This window comes from Crocodylus siamensis, chromosome 11 (genome assembly GCF_052110815.1).
Source record: "Crocodylus siamensis isolate JL-2025a chromosome 11, ASM5211081v1, whole genome shotgun sequence".
In the NCBI taxonomy this organism is placed as follows: Eukaryota; Metazoa; Chordata; order Crocodylia; family Crocodylidae; genus Crocodylus; species Crocodylus siamensis.
The window spans coordinates 45996821-46019285 of record NC_143405.1 but is presented as its reverse complement, the minus strand read 5'-3'; the positions used below and the strand labels follow the sequence as shown (position 1 = coordinate 46019285).

Sequence of the window (22465 nt, the reverse complement as noted above, 5' to 3'; positions counted from 1 at the left end):
TTAGTGAGGCCGCAGGTGGAGTACTGCATCCAGTTTTGGGCTCCACAGTTCAAAAAGGATGTGGAGAAGCTTGAGAGAGTCCAGAGGAGAGCCACGTGCATGATCAGAGGTCAGGAAAACAGATCTTACGATGACAGGCTGAGAGCCATGGGACTCTTTAGCCTGGAAAAGTGCAGGCTCAGGGGTGATCTGATGGCCACCTACAAGTTTATCAGGGGTGACCAGCAGGATCTGGGGGAACATCTGTTCACCAGAGCGCCCCAAGGGATGACGAGGTCAAACGGTCACAAACTCCTGCAAGACTGTTTCAGGCTGGACATAAGGAAGAATTTCTTTACTGTCCGAGCCCCCAAGGTCTGGAACAGTCTGCCAGCGGAGGTGGTTCAAGCACCTACATTGAACACCTTCAAGAGTAAATTGGATGCTTATCTTGTTGGGATCCTATGACCCCAGCTGACTTGCTGCCCTTTTGGCAGGGGGCTGGACTCGATGATCTCCCGAGGTCCCTTCCAGCCCTAATGTCTATGAAATCTATGAAATCTATGAAATGGGAAGAGGCTAGAGTTATGAAAAAAGATTATCCAGTGTTAGTTTTTTTAATGCACAAATGTGGTTTACAGCATGAGTGTGACTAATATGGATACATCATCTGCATAATAATATGCTTACTGTACAGTAGGGCTGGGCAAAACAGCTGTATTTCAAGTTGGTTTTGGATTCAGCCATTTCAGAGTACAGTGATTTATTTTGGTGTTTTAGATCACTGTCTTGTTTCGTTTCCACTGAATTGCCTCTGAACCTGTTTCAAATGGGCTGCAAGCTTTGCACAGCCCTACTGCCCAGCCAGGTGGTACATGAGGCTGGGGACTGCAGGGCCCCATCAGGGAGCTCATCCAGGGGAGGGGGAGGGTCCATGCCCTCCATGCAGGCAAGGAGACCCCCACGCAGATCTCTGATCCCTGTTGTGTCAGGTCACAGGGTAGGGAAGCAGCGCAGAGTAGTGAGCAAGCCTTCTGGTCCCTGCTGTGCGACTTGGCTACACAGGGAGTAGATTGTCTGCCGCGCACTGCCCTGGATCTCTGCTCCCTGTGGACCCAGGTTATGCAGCAAGAACCAGCACTGCCCTGCCACACAACCTGGCTCTGCAGGGAGCAGAGATCTGTGTTGGGGTCTCCTTTGCCACTGCTGCCCTTCCCATGCAGCTCCGTGTCACCAGGGCAGCAGCAGCAAAGAGACCCCCAGTGTGGATCTCTGCTCCCTGTGGAGCCAAGTTGTGCAGCAGGGCAGCAGCATACAGCTGTTTCCCTGCAAGTCTGGCTCTGAAACGCTGAAATTTTCCAAAACATTACTGAAACATTTTGGATGCCTTGTTTCATTTCAGAGATGTTTTGGAGCCTTCCGTTTTGATTTAGATTCAGTGTTTTGGGCACCGAAACACCCTGAAACACCTCCAAAATGAAATGGCTGCTGAAATTTTGCACAGCCCTACTGTACATGATATTTTGTCCATACTTCAGAGCCTTAACTGTTCAGAGGTGGGCTTTCAAGTGAATGAGAGGGGTGGTTCTCTAGTATTCCTGTATGCTATTTCTAACAAGAGATACGAGTTCAGACTTTGGACTGTGTTCTTTTTCAGTAGGCCTGTAGTTGTGAGAATTGTGGATGTAACAGTTATAATGATCCCTCAAACCTCTTAATCTGAGGGGTGAAGAGCGGCTTTGCAGAGAAGGTCTTTTTTTGTGCTCTGGAAGGGAAATTCATAGCTACTATCTATTAGATCTGGTTCTTCCATGGGTATGAGCATTCATCAGTGTGTTAGGGAGTCTGAATAAGACTTCTAAGTACAAGACAAGACCCTGAATTTTGAAATGCCCATCATTACATGCACTGAAATTATAGTCTGGGATTTTGAGACTAGCTTCCTTAAATATTATAACCCAAGTAAATATATATGGTTGATCTTATGGGAAGTTATGATGGGGCCAGAGAAAGGCAAGTTAACTATAGATGTATTTGTGAAGCTGATTATACCTTTAAAATATTTTTTGCAAATGCATTTATATGTCTTCCTCCTCATAAAGTTGTACTCCAGGCCAGAATCTCCAACAGCTGCTGTACAGTGAGCTTTGAGGAAACTAGACGTCAGTGTTATGGAAACTGGGGAGAATTAGGGGCAGGAAAATCATTACACTGAATCATGTTGATTCCTCACTTGAAAATACAATAGATGTAGTCTGTTACAGACTATAACTATATTTTAAGTTGCTGCCTATGTACACAACAGTATCGAGTAAGTTTTCTACCTTGTATATTCTAAGCACACTTTTAAAAGTCTTGTCTGTATTTAGCATTGTTGTTAGATGTGGTGTGTTTTATGATGGGAATTTCAAAATTTTGGGGACTGAGGGAAGGGGTTGACAACATAGAGCTCACAAGCTGGATCTGGCCCATGGTGCTGTGTGGCTTTGGCAGTGGCCTTTAGCAGCATTCCACCAGCAGAAGACTTAGCTGTGCTGTTGCTGGTTAGTGAGGAGCTGTGCCCGTGCCATAGCTGAGGGGCAGGGAGAAACAGCTGCAGGCTGTGGCTCTGGAAAGTTGCCAACCACTGATCTAAGGTACAATCCAGTTTGGTTTCAGGGGTGCCTACTTTTCAAAGTTGGAATGTCCAACATCTAGGTGTCTTGACACAAGAGCATAGTACAGTTTGATTAGGTGTAGGTGCATATGTTCTCTCTACAGTGGTGAGTACCTTCAGAGAGCAAGCCAGGAAGCCTTGAAGTGCCAAAAACTAGGCAGTGGGAAATGCTGAGCACAGGGGAGATGGTGATCACCATTTGCCCAGTAGCTTGTTGAATAAAAATATTCACCCAGGAAGTGAGTTGAAGGCCTGGGTTATAGGCCCTTTTCAGCCTGAAAAGATTCAAACCCACGAGTCCCACTTCCCGTAATCACCAACAGATTTATTTGTATGGGGGACATCCTCCATCTCTCCTACCAATCTGTCACTCTGCATACAAAACTGTATGGAGCTAGAAGACAAGCAAGAGGGAGTTCTCTATTTTGGTGGTTGCAACAGCCCTCCACAGGGAAAGAGGCCTCAGTTCTGGTCCTTGCTGCTAGCATGATTTCTGCTTTTTTTTTTTTTAACCAATGGATGGACTAATGTAAAATACAGAAAGACTCCATGGTTTGGGTGCTTCTGAGGCCAGAATTGATATTGTACCCAGAGTGCCTTTACTTAGAACAGAGAACACCACTCTCAGTTCCAGGTCTAGTTTCAGATTGAAAGCTATTTATGATTCTTTCAGCTAACTAATTGTGTCTGTATACGTAACGATATGAATTCAGTGGTGTCATGTTACTCTTACAAAATTCTGTTTATGTGTTGATCTTTTCAATTTATGTTCAGGAGATAATTCTTAATGGACATCAGGTTTATATAAATTAAAAGGGATTTATATACTAACTTGAAATATACGATCAGCTAAAACAACCACTCTAATTTATACCTTCAGGTAGTTGATCAATTAATTGCTGTTTATGAGATACTTGATGATCTTTGTTTTCCTTAGATTATAGAGAAGGAGTCTGCAGAAGTGGAAGCAAAAAGGAAAACTGTGAAAATAGATGAAGAGATTGCAACAGAGAAAGCAGCAGAAGCCCAGGAACTGAAAAATGAATGTGAGAGTGACCTGGCAGAAGCAATTCCAGCCCTTGAAGCAGCACTTGCTGCACTTGACACTCTGAAGGCAAGCTAACAAAACTTTAAAGAGTTATTTAATGTTTCTGCACAATTGGAGTTATTTGCCCAAGAATCCATTAAGAAGGCAACAAAAGTTTTAAAATTTTTGTTGTTTCAGTTTTTGACACCAAGATACACGGTTGCAGTTCAGTAGATTTTCTCCTTGCATTATTTCTCAGAATGCAAGAACACTTTTTTAGAATCTTATTTTGCTTTTGGGACACAAAGAAAGGACTGCTCTGTTTGAACACTACTTTTTATACATTTTTGTCATCCGTTTAAACCACATGGGTCTTTATCATAGAAGGAAGCTGTTTTCCTCATACAAGGTGAACAAACATCCTCAGCTCTTACTGTCTCAGTGGGAATTAAAATTTCTCAGCACTTTGAAGGATTATACCTCACTTTGATATTTTTAATATAATACTTTAATCCGTGCATTTTATTTTTAAAATGTCACTTTCATTTTAGCCTTCTGACATAACAATTGTGAAATCAATGAAAAATCCTCCATCTGGTGTCAAACTAGTGATGGCTGCTGTCTGTGTCATGAAAGACATAAAACCTGAAAAAATTGCAGATCCTACAGGGACTGGAGGCAAGGTAAAATGGTGGATAGCAAGTTTCAAATAAAAAATTCATAATATGTTTAATTCTTCTCAACATATAGCCCTTTTTCTCAAATGAAAAAATATAAATACGTATTCTCAAGACCCCATAAAACTGACAGATGTTTACAAAGCCATATATAAAAGAACCGTGTATGCAGGTTGTCTACTGCCATAAGGAGAAAACAAAACTTCTAACCTGTATACTGTAGTATTATGGAACTGCTTGTGAGAGAACTCAAGTAATTTACTTGCCATTCTGTAAGGATGCATCTCCAAATAACCACCTCTTCCCCAGTATGATTTTAGGTTGGATTTGGGGAAATATTTGCCCTCACAGACTTCTCTGTTCCTGACTGCCTCCTTAGAGAGGTCACCTTTATGAAACATGAGCAGTTAAGAATTTTTTCCTCTTTTTCTTGACATTGTCATCTAGATAAGGAGCTTCTTTCTGATATTAGGACATTAGGGTAGATAAGGCCGTAAATTAGAAATATATCTGAGGAAATAAAGTGGCAGATTCTCTGGATTAGTAGTACTAATTTACTTGAATCTAAGATGAGGTGTTTTTCTCTAGTCAGCATTGGAGAAAAATCTCTTGTCTTAGGTTCACATACAAGGTGACCCAAAACAACCTCCTGTTTCTCCCCGACTCCACTTCCTGTCTGCAACTTCTGCTCCCTCCCCCTCCCTTACTGTCAGATGTAGCTTGGCTCTGGCTCAGGCTGGGTTCCCTCCCAGGCACAGAGTACGTGGACACTCTGTCCCCTGCCCAGCTAGTCAGCAGCTTTGACACTGCTGCATGGTCTGTCAGGGTCTGAGCATTCATGTGCTGTGTTTCAGGAGGGAACAGAACCCAAGCAGCATCTGACAGTAAGGGGTGGAGGGGAATGGGAAGAGGCAGAGATGGCAAGGACCGGGGGCAGGGAAGGGGCAAAGATTGTGGAGAGTTGGAGGGAGGGTCAGGGGCTGTGGGGAGGGGATAGCAGTGGGAGAGAGAGAGGCAGGTAGGCTGCAGGAGGAAGAAGTCGAGTAGGTTGAGGCTAAAGGGAGTTAACTGATTTCCCCACCACCACCATCTGACCCCCCCAGCCACAATTTTCCTGCTGTAGCAGTGAGGGGGGGACGAATGTATGATGGGTTTAAGACAACCCTCTGATAATTAGATTCTATATCTGAAAAATTATAACAAATTTACAATTTTTTTCCTGATATAGAATCTAATTATGGGGGGCGGTCATCTTAAATTTAGAGTTGACTATGATTTGAGTAAATACAGTATATTAAGTCTACAGAATACCACCCTTCTGGACTAAATCCTGAAATGTGCTGTGTTCCTGATTCTTAACAAATTTGTGTAATGAGTATACATGATTGTCTTAAGTAGAGACTATTTATGGATTCTTTTTAGTTTTTAAAATTTTAGATTTTAGTTTCCAATTCCCTTTTCAGGTCTTTGATTACTGGGGGCCTAGCAAGAAAGTTCTGGGTGACATGAATTTCTTGAAGGATCTGAAAGAATATGACAAAGATAATATTCCAGTAAGTGTTTATTCAGTGCTTTTTTGAATGCTTACTTTGCTTCCAAAATACAAACATATAGGTTAATATACCAGGCAGCAAATTCACCACTAGCTTCAGTGGAAATAATCTGAATAAAAAAAGAAGTTGAGTTGAAAGCTGGAAATCTCTGTTGACCTGAGAGCTTTTATAAGAACGTGTGAAGCTTCGGTCCCTGATTTGATTCAGTGGATATTTGTCCCGATTCTATCCACCTTACAGACTATTCATCCAGCCCATCCTTCCTTAGCTTGCCTGCAAGAATGTTGTGGGAGGCAAAAGCCTTGTTAAAGTCAAGGTATGCCACATCCACTGGTGTCCCCACATCCACAGAGCCAGTCATCTCATAGAACGCAATCAGGTTGGTCAGGTAACACTTGCCTTTAGTGAATCCATGCTCACTGTTCCTGATCACCACCTTCTCCAAGTGCTTAGAAACAGATTCCTTGAGGATTTGCTCCATGATTTATTCAGGGACTGGGGTGAGGCTGACTGGTCTGTAGTTCCCTGGATCCTCCTTTTTCCCTTTCTTAAATATGGGCACTATATTTGCCCTTTTCCAATCATCAGGGACTTCTCCTGGTTGCTATGAGTTTTCAAATGGCCAGTGGCTCTACAATCCCATTGGTTAACTCCCTCAGCACTCTCTGGTGTATCCTGTTTTGCACCATGGACTTGTATATGTCTAGCTTTTCTAAATACAGCAAAAGCTGCGTTAACTGGCACTTTATTAGCTGGAGAACTCTATTAACCAGCATCTGAGGGATGCGGCAAAAGTGAAAATACCACTTCTGGGGGACTTCCTGTTTTTCTTTGCCACTTCTTCAGCCCTTGGCCCAGGGCAAAGCAGCCTGTGCAGGGTAAAGCAGCCTGCATGGGGCTCCCCTCCCTGTCCCCCGGCACACTGACGCCAGGGCGTGCACCAGACAGTGCACATTTGATTAACCAGCATTCCCCGTTCCCAGGGGATGCCACATAACAGAGCTTTTACTGTAGTCCCTAACCTATTATTTCACCACAGTTGGCTGCTCACCTCCTCCCCAAACTGTGCTGCCAGGTGCAGTTGTCTGGGAGCTGACCTTACCTGTGAAGACTGAGGCAAACTAGGCATTGAGCACTTCAGCCATTTCTTCATCCTCTGTCATTAGGTTGCCTCCCCAATTTAGTAAGAGACCCACACTTTCCCTGATCCTCCTCTTATTATTGACATGTTTGTAGAAACCCTTCTCACTATCATTCATGTCTCTTGCTAGCTGCAACTCCAATTGCGCTTTGCCCTGCCTGATTTCATCCCTGCATGTCCAAGCAATAGCCTTATACTTTTCCTTAGTTGTTTGTCCAAGTTTCCACTTCTTATAAGCTTCCCTTTTGTGATTTAGCTTACTAAAGAGTTCCCTGCTCAGCCAAGCTGGTCTTCTGCCATATTTGCTAGTCTTCCTGCATACTGGGATGGTTTGTTCCTGTACTCTCAGTAAGGCGTCTTTAAAGTACAGCCAGCTCTCCTGGACTCCTCCCCCACTTAGGCTGGCTCCCCAATGGATCCTGCCCACAAATTCCCTGAGTGAGTCAGAGTCTGCTTTTCTGAAGTCCAGGATCCTGCTGCTCTCCTTCCTTTCTTTCCACAGGATCCTGAGCTCAATCATCTTGTAGCCACTGCTGCCCAACTTGCCATCCATTATACTACATTCCCTACCAATTCCTCCTTGTTCGTGAGCAACAGGTCAACAAGAGCATAGCCCCTAGTTGGCTGCTTCAGCACTTGTACTAAGAATTTGTCCCCAACATTCTCCAAAAACTTCCTGAGTTGCCTGCGCATTGGTATATCGCCCTCCCAGCAGATGTCAGGGTGATTGAAGTCCCCCATGAGAACCAGGGCCCATGATGGGGCAACTTCTGCTAGCTGTTTGAAGAAAGCCTCATCCACCAATTCCTCCCCGTGTGGTCGTCTATAGCAGACCCTCCCACCACAACGTCACCCTTGTTGCTCTCCCCTCTCACTCTAATCCAGAGACTTTCAGCAGGCCTATCTCCAGTTTCATACTGGAGCTCTGAGCAATCATACAGCTCTTTTACATAAAGTGCAACTCCTGCTCCTCTTCTCCCCTGCTTGTCCTTCTTGGATGATTTGTACCCATCCTTGACAGTCGTGTTAGCTATCCCACGAAGTCTCTGTTAATCCAATCTTGTCATAGCTCCATGATTGTGCAAGGACTTCCAGTTTTTTCCTGCTTCTTTCCCAGGCTCTGTGTATTCATGTGCATCCTGATTTCTCAGGAAGAATGGGAAAACCTCCCCCATTGTCCACTCCTGCTTGGTCTTCCTCTAGGTCACTCACTTCACCACTTACCCTCAGGGCTTTGGTCTCCATCCCCTGGCAAACCTAGTTTAAAGCCCTTTTCAATAAGTTAGTGAGCCTGTCTGCAAAGATGCTCTTTCCTCTCTTCGTCAGTAGTGGAAGAAGAATCTATGCTGTTGTCTGTCATCTATTTGAATAAAAAGTCTCTCTCTGCATGGGTTTAGCTATCCAGGAATGTATAAGCAATAGGTCTTTTAAGAAAGCTAGGTTTTCCTAAATCACACCAGTGAAGAAATGGTACAGAACCGGGCCCTTGATAAATAGCATTTTCATACAGCTGTCATGTTTTTTATCATCTAGGTGGCTGTCATGCAGAAGATTCGTTCTGAATATCTGACTAATCCTGAGTTTGATCCCCCTAAGGTGGCTAAAGCATCTTCAGCAGCTGAGGGTTTGTGTAAATGGATTATGGCAATGGAAGTCTATGATAGAGTTGCAAAGGTATGGTTTTGATCCCAGCCCTGCAGACTTGCAATGACCCCCCTTGGAAACCACATACATATGAGGGGTGCAAGTCTAGGTTTTGTATTACGATTTAAGTTAATCTGAAACTGAAAGGCTGTTTGTCAGAAACTGAATGAAGGATGATTAATTTAAAATGTAAGAAGCAAAGAGTAAATTAATTCTGTGCAGGTTTGTTTATGAGAGAGCAGATACCTGTCAGATTTGATAGGGACAAGGTACAAATAACATATACACTGACATGCAGAACTTCCACTTCTATCTAAAACTGTAGTAGCAGTTACATATATAAAAGAGGCCGTCTTAAGTTGCATGGTCCAGACAGTCCAGGCTTGTGGGTGGTCAAGCTTTTAGAGGGCAGATCAAGTGGAAAGCTGTGAGCGGCAATAGTTAATAAAATAGAACCTGCATCATGATCGATGTCCATTCTAATAGGAAGCTTAAAAGAGTATGATTTGTGTGCTTTTATTTCAAATGATGCAGCCTAAATTGCTATTTATAAATTGAAAATAATGTATAGTATACATGAAGCTTTTTTTTTGCTTAGTGGAAGATATGTAGAAACCATGTTCTTTGAGGTTTTTTATGTAGATTTTTTAACATAGAGAAAGAAATTTAAAAAAACACACACATTTCTGTTTACTGTAGTCATCATCTATTTCCCTGTGATATTTTTGGCATTAATAGTGCTATTGCTATTGTCATAATCAGATATTGGTTCCAAGTCTTTGGCAGGCATCACCCTATTATGTTCACTACATCTGTAGCAATTTTCTTTCCTAAGTGCATAAGTTTCAGAGCCCGGTTAATATTTATTTTATTTATTCACATGAGATAAACTGAATATATTTTAAGACTTACAGTGGATGTAAGATGTAGTCCATTTACAACGTCAGGACCCACTTCTCTATTTATCATCATGGTGTCTTCCCAGATATTAATATTACAAAAACTTTTCCTTTATCCCCTTGGTATACTGACCCAAAGTATTATGTTAAATTACTGGTGCACATACATGTGTATCAGCTAAAGTTTGAGAGCCAAGGATTTTGTGATGTCTATTATTGGACCAACTGCATAGTCAGAGGAGCTGCTGGACAAGCTTTCAGGCATCAAGGTCAGGCCATCTGATGAAGGACACTTGGGCTTCTTGAACACATGGAAACAAAAAACAAAACAGCACTTTACTTTAAACTTGGAGTACTCCTGCGCTGAGCCCAGCACATGCCCAGAAGAGGCATTTGTTGCACCCAGCTTTCCCAATGCCTGTATAGATTTGGTGGTTTAGTGAGGCTTTTTGGGTGCTTTTTGGGTGCTTTTAGTGAGGATGATTGAATCAGCTATTAGCTAAAAGTGCCAAAAAGCCATGTAATCACCTGATCTATACAGACGCTGTGGAGCTGAGCTGAAGTAATGTGCTGCTGCTTCCAGTAAAGTGTGGTTTGTTTATTTTCCCCCATGTCTGCCAGCACCCTTGATGCCTATGCTTGTCCAATAGTTCTCCCAAATATAGTTGGCCCATTGATAAATATCACAAAAAATTCTTGCCTCTTGGACATTTCCTGGGCCATCATGGCAACAACAGTACTCCAGCCTTACTACAACAGTAAAGTTGTAATATACAGGTTTAATACTGGTGCTTTAATTCTAATTGAATAGGTTGTTGCTCCTAAGAAAGCCCGTTTAGGAGAAGCGCAGCAATCTTTAGCAGAAACTTTGGCACTATTAAATCAGAAGAGAGATGAGCTTACATCAGTGGAAAATCGTTTGGCAGCTTTGCAACAAACCTTTGAGGAAAAAAATGAAGAAAAGGCTCGTCTAGAATTCCAGGTGGATCTGTGTGCTAAGAAACTAGAAAGAGCAGAAAAGTTGATTGGAGGCCTTGGTGGAGAAAAATCAAGGTTAGCCACATATACAAATCCAAGTTCTGTTTTCCTGAGCCTTTAATTTTCTGCCCCCTCATTTAAAGACTGTGATGTTTCAGGTCCTTTGAAAATTTCCAAAGGGTTTACCTTTGCCATTTGAAAGGGGCCCATCAAAACACTTGGAAAAAAATCAAGGAGTTTTTTTTTTTATAGCAACAGCTAACGGCATAAATGCAGTGTTTTAATCTTCCCTTTGAATTTCACTCTTAACAAACAGGGAGAATACAAGTTGACAATGTGTACTATTAATACTATGCATGCAGAGGTTTTAACCTTTTACTCTGTATTTTTGCTTTTAGATGGTGTAATGCTGCAAAAGATCTCCAAAATACTTATGATAATTTGACAGGAGATGTTCTGGTATCAGCTGGAGTAATAGCTTATCTGGGTGCTTTCACTGCTGGTTTCCGACAAGAGTGTACTAAAGATTGGAGCAAGTTGTGCAAGGTTAGAAAGGTTATCTTGAATTTAAATAGTACTTTCATACCAGGCGTTTTCAAAATGCTTTAAAATCTGAGAGCCAAATCCAGAAATTTTCCTTTGTATGTTTTTTCCATATGTGCTTTCCCTTGGAGTGTATATGTACCTCAACCACTTGCATTCTAAGATTTTTTTTTTCCCCAGCAGTACCCAAACCATGCATTTATATCCTACCTTTCTATGTGCTGGATGCCAAAGATCCAGAGATATGTGCTTCTAGCTCCTGAGCTCTTCTCTGCCATCTTGGCTTGAGACTGAGATTATGAATTCCTTTTTTTTATCTTCTGTCTTTGCATTTGTAAAACTTGAAAAAGCTTTTTCTTTCCTTTTCCATGTTTTTACTCTGGTCTTTGTCATTCTCTTGGTGAATCATAAGGCTCCCCTGTCCTATACCATGCTATTAATGTGATGCAATTACATTGCTATTAATGTGATGCAATTACATTGCTATTAATGTGATGCAGTTTGTTGCTCCTGTGCACATCACTTGAACCTATGCCCATGACCACAGCACATTGAACTGGGTCAGAGCAGCCCTAGCTGCAGGGGGTCCAGGGCATCAGCCTGTCAGCTCAGGGCTGCTCCAACCTGGTTCAACACGCTATGGAGGGGCTAGCCAGAGGAAGGGGGTGCTCCAGTGCAGGGCTAGCTAGCAGGCAGCCCCTGCACTGAAGCACCTTTATGCCCCAGCCAGCCCTGTCAGCATCTACATGTGCATTGCGGTGTAGTAAATAACGCTGCCATAGGATAGTACTTGTGTTTACTTGTACTAACCTACAGTGCCATTTATTAATTTGCTGCGGCCCAAATAGGGCTGCATGTGTAGATACTGAGATTTTAAGCAATTCCACTGTAAACATCTCACAGTAAACATCTAGCCAGGTTAAATTAACCTGCAAAGATTGAATCAATTCAGGCTCAGGCTTTTTGAATGTCTGTCTCTAGCCTTAGAGTGACAGAGAGTTCCAGTCTCTCTCTTACAACACACTAATACCTTTACTCTTTGGGGAAATTCCATATCCTAAGGAAGTTCCATCCACAAATGATTGACTTCTGAGGCTAGAAAGGGAAGTGAAGTTCAGCTATGATTTGATGCCTCCTTTTTTTGGCTGGGGTGTACATACTGATGACCTGTAAGGTTTTCAGGGAACTTAAAGCTACTTAACAATATCTGAAGCAAAGTCCTTTATGCAGAACCTGCCAGTTACTCTTAAACTGTGTCAAGAGATGTTGTGTTCCAACCAGGATGGACTTCTGATCCACTTCCAGGTCTACCAGGGAGCATGCTGGGGGCTCCCCCTGCATGCGCCTGGCTCAGTGACTGGTGCCTCCTGGGTCTGGGGCCACCCGGGGTTCCCCTACAGCCAGTCACTGAACCAGGGGAGGAGGGGAGCATGGAGGGCCCTCCCAACGCATTTCCTGGAGGATCCAGAAGTGGACTGGAAGTATTTCTGGTCTACTTCTGGGTTCACCACTGAGCACATAGGGGGTCCCCCTGCAGTCCTGTAGGTTGCTCCATCTGCCCCACCATTACAGCATTCACAAGCCATGCTGGTACCTTGAGGTATGTAGAAAAAGCATTTAAAACTGTCTCTATGTCCGAATCACTGATTCTCCAAATAAGCATCAAATCTTCAGATTTGGATTCAACCAAATCTAATCGGGGACAGTGATCCAAATCAGTGAATCGAGTCACTATCCCTGATTCAAGCCTAATCCAAATCTGAATCGAATACGGTCCATTTCACCAACCCCTATTATTTACACTGCTGAACCAGATATGAAAACAGAAGTTGGACCATTGACTTTCAGATATGAAAACAGAAGTTGGTTCAAGCCTTGAGTAAAATCTAAGTACAGTAAAAGCTCCGGTAACCGGCATCTTACAAGCCGGCGTGCTCAATTAGCCAGCATGCCGGCTTGTAAGATAAAGTGAAACCGGAAGTGCCCACCATGAGAATTCTGGTTTCTCTGAGGCTCCATGGCCTGGGGAAAAGCAGCCTGAGCTGCCAAGCCCCCATGGCCTGGGGGCATAACAGGTTGCGTGGGGCTATGCAGGGCCCACCTCCCTGTTCCACAGGGCCTGTGGGAGATGTGGAGGGATGCCCCAGACACGGTGGGAGAAGTGGCAGCCCATGCTGCTCAGTTAACCACCATATTTTGTTATCCAGCATCCCCCATTCCCGGGGGATGCTGGATTACAGAGCTTTTATTGTAAAAGCAAGAGAGCTTCAAGATTTGGTTTTAAATAAAGAAATCACTTCACAGACAAAGTAGGAACCAGTTTATGATGGAAGGCCTAGGACGCTAATCAGACTATAATCCTAAATGTGGATAAAATGAATTATAGAAAATTTCGCAATCTTGATAAAAGCCATGTCCCCAAATAAACTCTTATATTATACTAACGTATTCTCAACAGCACTATTATTGTTTCCACCGGATAAAAATTAAACATTTCTAAAGTATCTAGTATCAAAAGGGCTATAATGACACCCAGAGTGAAATACCAGAGGGGGAAAAAAAAACAAAAAAAACACTCAGGTAGGCTCTGGAGCGGTGAGAGATGCGCGGGTGAAGCCCGCTGTGCCCCCACTCCCCCGAAGCCCCCCAGACACCCCCTCAGCAGCCGCCGAGCCCCCTGCCGACCCCCAGCACAGCCGGAGGTAAGCGGGCTCGTGGTGGGAAGGGGTTAACTCCTCGCTTGCTGGGAGGAGGCCGCTGCCTGGTGCCGGGCGGGGTCAAGCCCCCGCCCAGGCCCCTACTTGGCCCAGCCCCCCAGGGAGCCCCGCGAACAGGCTGCGTAAACAGGTGCTTGAGTTAGCGTGGAGTTCGCGCAGGGGAGGGCATGGGAGGGCACGAAACCCTGCCTGCGACCCCCCCAACCATAGCCAGCCCCAGCCGTAGCCAGCCTACCAGAGGCATGACACGGATGGGCACGCGCCGCACCCCTCGGGTCCCCTCAGGCTCTGCGGCCCCTCCACTGGGCACCTCAGAGACGGCCACCCAGACGGAGCCCATGGTTCCGGGCTCCACGCAGACGGAGCCCCTGGCTCTTGGCTGCGGGGGCTGCCTGTCCCTTTTTCAGGCTCTGGGGCCCGGGAGCATGGCCCCCTCCCCTTGCGGGGTCTGCTCCCTACTGGGGTCTCTGGCGCGCCAGCTGGAGGAACTCCAGGCCACAGTCCAGAGACTGCATGCCATCAGGGACTGTGAGCAGGAGATAGACTCCTACTGCCAGGCCCTTCTTCCCCAGGAGCCGCAGGGGAGAGCTCCATCTCCCTCCGCGACTAAAGAGGACTCTGGGACCTCCCACTCTGCCCAGTCAGGAGCATGGACCAAGGTGGTCAAGGGCCCCAAGGCCCGCCGCACCAAGGCCACTGCCCCGCCGGAGCTTAGCAACAGGTTCGCACCTCTTGCAGCCCCAGCAGAGCCCACGCAGTTGCCAGCTCCCGCAGGCAACCCAGGCTCGACCGCAGCTACTGGCCCCACTCTCCCCAAGACAAAGCGTAAGGTGTTTGTTGTGGGAGACTCCATCCTGCAGGGCACTGAGGGGGCAATCTGCTGCCCCGACCCCTTAGCCCGGGAAGTCTGCTGCTTCCCGGGGGCCTGCATCTGAGACATTGCGGAGAGGATCCCGCAGCTCCTCCGGCCCACAGACCACTACCCCATGCTCCTGATTCATGTGGGCACCAATGACACGGCTCGGAGCATCCCCAGCCAGGTCATGAGGCGCTACAGGGAGTTGGGAGCGGGGCTTAGGGGTTTCGGAGCTCAGGTGGTGTTTTCCTCGATCCTCCCAGTCTCCGGCTATGAGCTGAGGAGGGAGAGGAGGATCCATGCGGTGAACCAAAGACTGCGGCGCTGGTGTTATCAGGAAGGCTTTGGCTTCCGTGACCACAGCCTGCTCTTTGGAGAGAGAGGCAGCGAGCTGCTGGGAAGAGATGGCCTCCACCTCTCTCCCCTGGGGAGGAGGCTCTTCTCAGCCAGGCTGGCTGACCTGCTCCACCGGGCTTTAAACTAAGCCCGCTGGGGGATGGGGGGACTACTGCCCCTGCTGGCCCCCTGAATGGCCCTTGCAAAGCCAGCGGACCAAGGCATTTAAGGGGGCACTTAAGGGAGCCCACCCCTGCCCCAGCCCTGGTACAATCTGTGGGCAAGGCAAGAGCCCCCAAGGGCACACTTGCCTGCCTGTACACTAATGCCAGGAGCCTGGGCAACAAGCAGGACGAGCTCGTCCTCCTGCTCAGTGCAAAGAAATATGATGTCATTGGGATAACGGAGACCTGGTGGGACTCCACCCATGACTGGACCACGGGTATAGAGGGCTATACCCTGTACAGGAGGGATCGTGTTGAAAAAAGGGGCGGGGGTGTAGGTCTCTATGTGAAGGAAAGCTACATGTCCCTGCAAACTGATGTTGGCGACCGGCATGGACAGCTAGAGACCCTCTGGGTAAAAATTTGTGGGGAATTCGGCACAGGGGACACAACGGTGGGAGTCTACTACAGACCTCCCACTCAAAGTCCCGAGCTTGACCAGGAGTTTGCCCGGGAACTGACTGAGGCCGCTTGCTCCAGGACCTTGGTTGTCATGGGCGACTTCAATTACCCGGACATCTCGTGGGAAGATCACTCAGCTAAATCTGAGCGGGCGCAAAGCTTTCTCTCGTGCGTGGATGACCTCTACCTGACTCAAGAAGTCTATGGGCCAACGAGAGGCAAAGCGCTGCTTGACCTGGTACTGGTTACGGGGGACGACCTAATTGGCGACCTAGTGATCGATGGGAAGTTGGGTGACAGCGACCACGAGCTGATCACCTTCACCATCCGCCGTAAAGCTGGCAAGTCAGTCAGCAACACAGAAGTCCTTGACTTCAGAAAAGCCAACTTTGACAAGCTCAAGAGGCTAGTCGGTCAGGCCCTCAGGGACCATGACCCCAGGGAGATGGGAGTTCAAGAAGAGTGGTTGCTTCTCAAGGAAGCTATCCTCAGTGCACAAGCTAAATCTATTCCAACACGGAGGAAAGGCAGCAAGAAGGCACAGCAGCCCCCCTGGCTCTCCAGGGACCTAGCGGACCTACTGTGGCTAAAAAGGAAAGCCTACAAAGGATGGAGGATGGGATTCACCTCCAAGGAGGATTACTCCGCGCTGGTCCGGTCCTGCAGGGAGCAAACCAGGAAAGCCAAGGCTGCAACTGAACTCCAACTAGCTTCAGGCATCAAGGACAACAAAAAGTCCTTTTTGAGGTATGTGGGGAGCCGGAGGAAAAGCAAGGACAATGTTGGACCCCTGCTAAACCAGATGGGGCAACTGACAACTGACGCCCAGGAAAAAGCCAACCTATTAAATAGGTACTTTGCGTCAGTCTTTCATCAGTCACACAGGATGCCCATGCCTGCTATGGGACAGGGAAATCTGGGTGAGGGGGATCCCCTACCCTCCATCAATGCTGACCTTGTGAAGGAACACCGTGAGAAGCTGGATACCTTCAAGTCAGCCGGCCCTGACAACCTGCACCCCAGGGTACTCAAGGAGCTGGCGAGCATCATAGCCCAGCCCCTGGCACGGATCTTTGAAAACTCCTGGCACTCTGGTGTAGTGCCCGAAGACTGGAAGAAGGCCAATGTGGTGCCGATCTTCAAGAAAGGGAGGAGAGTGGATCCGGCTAACTACAGGCCCATTAGCCTGACTTCTATCCTGGGGAAGATCTTAGAAAAGTTTATTAAGGAGGCCATCCTTGAGGGACTGGCCCAGGCTAACATTCTAAGGAATAGCCAGCACGGGTTTGTTGCGGGTAGGTCTTGTTTGACCAATCTCATTTCCTTCTATGACCAGGTGACCTATCACCTGGACAAGGGAGAAGAGATTGATGTCATATATCTTGACTTCAAAAAAGCTTTTGATCTGGTATCCCATGATCACCTCTTGGCCAAACTGGCCGGTTGTGGCCTTGGCTCCACCACGATCCGCTGGCTGGGAAATTGGCTTCGTGGTCGGACCCAGAGGGTTGTGATTGATGGCAGTCACTCATCGTGGTGCCCTGTAACCAGTGGGGTCCCTCAAGGCTCTGTCCTGGGACCCATACTGTTCAACATCTTCATTAACGATGCGGACATTGGAGTCAGGAGTGGACTGGCCAAGTTCGCCGATGACACCAAACTTTGGGGCAAAGCACCCACGCCAGAAGATAGGCGGGTGATCCAGGCTGACCTGGACAAGCTCAGCAAATGGGCAGACGAGAACCTGATGGTGTTTAACACCGAAAAATGCAAGGTTCTCCACCTTGGGAGGAAAAACCTGCAGCACCCTTATAGGCTCGGCAGTGCTACGTTGGTTAGCACTACAGAAGAAAAAGACTTGGGGGTCATCGTTGACCACAAGATGAACGTGAGCCTCCAATGCGATGCTGCGGCTAGTAAAGCGACCAAAATGCTGGCGTGCATCCATAGATGCTTCTCGAGCAAATCCCGGGACGTCATTCTCCCCTTGTACTCGGCTTTGGTGAGGCCGCAGGTGGAGTACTGCATCCAGTTTTGGGCTCCACAGTTCAAAAAGGATGTGGAGAAGCTTGAGAGAGTCCAGAGGAGAGCCACGTGCATGATCAGAGGTCAGGAAAACAGATCTTACGATGACAGGCTGAGAGCCATGGGACTCTTTAGCCTGGAAAAGCGCAGGCTCAGGGGTGATCTGATGGCCACCTATAAGTTTATCAGGGGTGACCAGCAGGATCTGGGGGAACGTCTGTTCACCAGAGCGCCCCAAGGGATGACGAGGTCGAACGGTCACAAACTCCTGCAAGACCGTTTCAGGCTGGACATAAGGAAGAATTTCTTTACTGTCCGAGCCCCCAAGGTCTGGAACAGTCTGCCAGCGGAGGTGGTTCAAGCACCTACATTGAACACCTTCAAGAGTAAATTGGATGCTTATCTTGCTGGGATCCTATGACCCCAGCTGACTTGCTGCCCTTTTGGCAGGGGGCTGGACTCGATGATCTCCCGAGGTCCCTTCCAGCCCTAATGTCTATGAAAATCTATGAAATACCAGTCAAACGTCATGATTTAGTTGATCTAATAAAAGATATCACATCTACCCAAACAGCCTTGCCTGCCTATGATTCTACAAAGAATTCACAAACTTCTACACCCCTCCAGCACCTCATTTAATTCCAGTGAGGGTCTTGCTGGCATCTCTTTGCAGTATTGGAGGCTTAAGTGTCGGGTACAGCAAGGCAGGAGATTAAAGTTTAAGCTATGATTCTGGAAAGGGACCAGTCGTTTTAAAGAAAAATGGTATTATGATTTCTGTCTGGTTCTGATTTTGCTAGTACTGCAGTGTTGTGTTACAACCACAGAATGTATTACAAAAGGATAAAAAAAAAAACCATACAATTTCTACAAAAACCAGGGAAAATTTCTACCAAAATCTCAGCAAAAGTTGGGGGGGGAAGTCCCCACCAAATATCTAACAAATTGGGGAAAATCTTCCAGTTTTTCTGCAAAAGTGAATTTATTTTCCATTCAATCTTTTTATCATCTTCCATGTTGTGACAAACTATTTAAAGCACATTTTAATAAGCTAATATTTCATGATGAAGCAGTATTTTAATAAAAGATAAATACAGAATAGATTTTTTTTTTCTTGTAGGAGAAAAACATCCCTTGTTCTGAGAATTTCTCTTTGAGTAAAACCCTTGGTGACCCAATAAAAATCCGAGCCTGGAATATTGCTGGATTGCCAACAGACATGTTTTCTATAGATAATGGTGTGATTGTTGACAACTCCAGGCGCTGGTATGTAACAAAGAAGCTAATAATTTGCTAAAAGAATAGATTTCAGATAAAACGTCATTCTGTTTGTTTATTAGAAACAAGGAAACTAATACCTCAAGCGTGTTGTGCATTCTCACCTCCCAGTCCTTTAAATGGAAATGGAGAGGGCTTTTAAAATCTTACAGTATTGGAACTAGTATTTGCAATTACTGACTTTTCCCCCTTATTGACTACACATAGTTCTTCATTTTGAATTGCCATTGGTAGATCTTATAATGTTCTTAAACTTTCTTTTGAAATAGCTACTGTTAATTTTTAAATGTCTCTACTGTATGCAGTGGCTTCTTAGAGTAAATCAGTTGACTAATGAAACAGCCAAGAAAAGAAAAGCTTCTCCTTTTAAACAGTTTTAGACATGTATAGAAGCAAAAACTTCAGCTTTACCATTTTGGCTACCAGGAAACCCATAAATCTTCTTTGACATTTTTTAGAGATATTTATTCTTGGGTGAAATCCACATCTGTACAGAAGGTCATGCCAAGGTCTTTGCCTTTTTACATCCAATTTAACCTTTTTTTGCTGAGTTAAATCCAACTTAAGCAGGGGGTGCACTGATGCACTTGCATCCTGCCTTGGTTCCTGATCCACCTGAAGTTTTTAAAACCAACTTGGTAGTGGCAGCAGGATTTATATTCAGGTAGCAGTGAATAATATATTAAATATTTATATATTTAATAATATATTAAATACATTCAACTGACTTCATAGCTCATTATAATCTACTTGATCCCTTCTACAATCTTCATTCTGCAGGTGTTAACAACCCTCTCTCCTTTTAAATGGTCTTGATGTTCAGCTGCATTGCTGCTGTCTGTTAGCTGCTCCTAGTAATGTGACTCCTATTTCACAGCCCTGCAGACAGTTTTTAACTCTAAAATATTAAATTCTAAACATATTATCTAAGATATGGAAATAACTTTCAGTGAAACATTGGATGCCCTATCAAGATACTCAAGAAGGCTAGATTTTGTTTTATGACTCTGCAAAAGAGATGTCCATTTAATTCTAATAATTGCAGGACTAATGAAATAATATATTTTGATTTTTTTTCCCCTAGTTTGTTTGGGGGGGCAGTTATACATAATATGTGATGTGACAGATTAATATACATTCCAATATACAGTAAAAGCTGTTTTATTCAGCACTTTACCATCCAGAATGCTCCATTAACCAGCATCTATCATAGACGCATCTGTTGTTTATGGCAGTGAATTGATGCAGCAAAAGCAAAACTGGAAGTCTTACCGTGGCACTTCCAGTTTCGCTAAGTCCCACTTCTTCCTTGAGGACCATGGCCCAGGGCAAAGGAGCCTGCATGGAGCCCCACTCCCTGTCCCCTGGCACACTGACACCAGGGAGTGAAAGCCCTGGTGCACCAGCAAAAACGCCTCCAACCCACTGGAAATAAGCTCTCAGATAACGAGCATATTTGATTAACTGGCACCCCCCTTTCCCCATGGATGCCGGATAATAGAGCTTTTACTGTATTTATGTTTGTTTTTGCTCCAATCTTAAGTTAAACAATATAACCCTAGGCCACTACTTTATTATTAACGCTTCTAGTATCTTTTTAACTTGATAAAAGTATGCATTGTGTTATATGTGGTGATGCACCACACCTTCTGCATTCCCCTTTTCAGAATCCTAGCTCTGCCTATTACCTTTTGCACAGCAAGTCATTAAATATGAATAACAAATTGCAATTTGCATTAATAATGTTCTGTTATTAATTCTGGTTTGGAAACTATTATCCACTGGAAGAAGACACTTAGCTTACTATTTGTGATTCCTTCTATTAGGGGGAAACTTAATATATCTGACAGTTTTTGTGGTTTTTTCCAAAAAAGTATGGCATGTAACCTCAGCTGGTGCAATGGGTAGAGATCCATTGAATAGGATCGCCCTCCCAGACCCTGTGAGATTGTAGTTCTGTTAATTTCAAATTACTGGCAATTCTTGCTTAAAATAGAGAGTCAAATATTGTGAAAATTAACATAAAACAATTTTAACTAATGAGAATTCTCGTGGGAAAATACAGAGAGGCCAGAATTGTCAGGTCTTAAATATGAAATTATCGTATTGGAAGCTCAAATTACCATATTTTCTGAAAAAATTATTGTATACTGGAAAAAAAAAACACTATGCAAGCAAGTATGCAAATAAGCCTTGTCCTTATTTACTTTATATTACTCACTCTAAATTAGTTTCCAGTGAGTCAGTGAGAACTGGATCATCAAAGTTGAAGCATTTTAGTTCAAGGCAAGCAGTCAGTCATATGAAAGTGCTGACAGTGAAGCTGTAAGTTGATTAAGGCTCCCTGAGACTGACTTGGGTTTTGCATATGCTGCGTCAATTAACTGCCTCAAAAATCATCATACATTTTGAGCACTTTTAATATCCTACAAGGGTTGAAATTGTCATACAAATACAATAATTATTGTACACCTACCTGGTAATGCTGAGAGACGCTGGAAAAAAGTTCTGGCTTCTAGTCTACGTTCAGAAAAGATTATGACCATACTTTCCTGGATTTAAAATTCTTTTGGATATGACCTTATAAACTGTGACTGTAATATTCACTGGACATTCATCCTTTTAATCGCGTGCTTTTAGAGCATGACTCATTTTTTTCTAGCTAGTTCAAGGTACAAATAATTGCAGACTTAAAAGGTACTGAACAGGATTTTTGTCCTGTACATTCTAGGCCATTAATGATTGATCCACAGAGTCAAGCAAATAAATGGATAAAGAACTTTGAGAGGGAAAACCAGCTGAGTGTTATTAAGCTCACAGATACAGACTACATGAGAACTTTGGAGAACTGCATTCAGTTTGGAACTCCTCTTCTGCTAGAAAATGTTGGAGAAGAACTAGATCCATCACTCGAACCCCTGCTGCTTAGACAAACTTTTAAACAAGGTACAAGAACTTTAGTTATGAGTCCCAATGTATGCATCTGTAATGCTCCTTTGTTGATGTATTGTAACAGCTAATATATATTTTTTACTTTCTTTACTATTGCTGCCTGTGAACAGAGGAAGGTAATTTGATAATAGACTTTTAAATTTTTATTTTTACTTTTTATTTTTAAAGCTCATTAATATCACTTTATAGATTTTTTTTCTGGCAATTTGCATCATACAGAAGTGGTAGATTTAAATACAGGATGCTTGACTCCATATAGGTAAGACTCCCATTGATACTGATTATCTTCTTTTCCCCAAAGTATAGAAGACTGGAAAACATCTTTAAAGCATGTTTTAACTTAATAATCACTAATATTTATTGCACTTAATTTTTGCAAAGCTTGGAAAAATTGCAGTTTTTTCAAGGGATGCAGTTTTTTATGTAAATGTTGTCCTCATAAAGTCAGAAGATGGCAATTATGAAGAATAGGGCCAGATTTGAGGCTGAATGTCACTTGCCTTTTTGCTCTGGAGAGGTTGGGAAAATGTGTAAATAAGGCAAAGAAACTGGGCAGTAATTCATTCTTGATCCCCCCT

At 44.5% G+C, this 22465-nt stretch overlaps 1 protein-coding gene across 1 annotated transcript in view; it reads left to right on the top strand.

Moving 5' to 3' along the window:
* DNAH12 (dynein axonemal heavy chain 12) overlaps positions 1-22465 on the top strand; it is a 162828-nt gene that overhangs the window by 101092 nt on the left and 39271 nt on the right. Inside the window, exons 49-56 of the mRNA XM_090022245.1 lie at positions 3573-3749; positions 4214-4345; positions 5803-5892; positions 8567-8707; positions 10388-10629; positions 10953-11100; positions 18778-18923; positions 21667-21881. Of these exons, the coding sequence (XP_089878371.1) occupies positions 3573-3749; positions 4214-4345; positions 5803-5892; positions 8567-8707; positions 10388-10629; positions 10953-11100; positions 18778-18923; positions 21667-21881 (1291 nt within the window). The remainder of the gene's footprint in view (positions 1-3572; positions 3750-4213; positions 4346-5802; positions 5893-8566; positions 8708-10387; positions 10630-10952; positions 11101-18777; positions 18924-21666; positions 21882-22465) is intronic.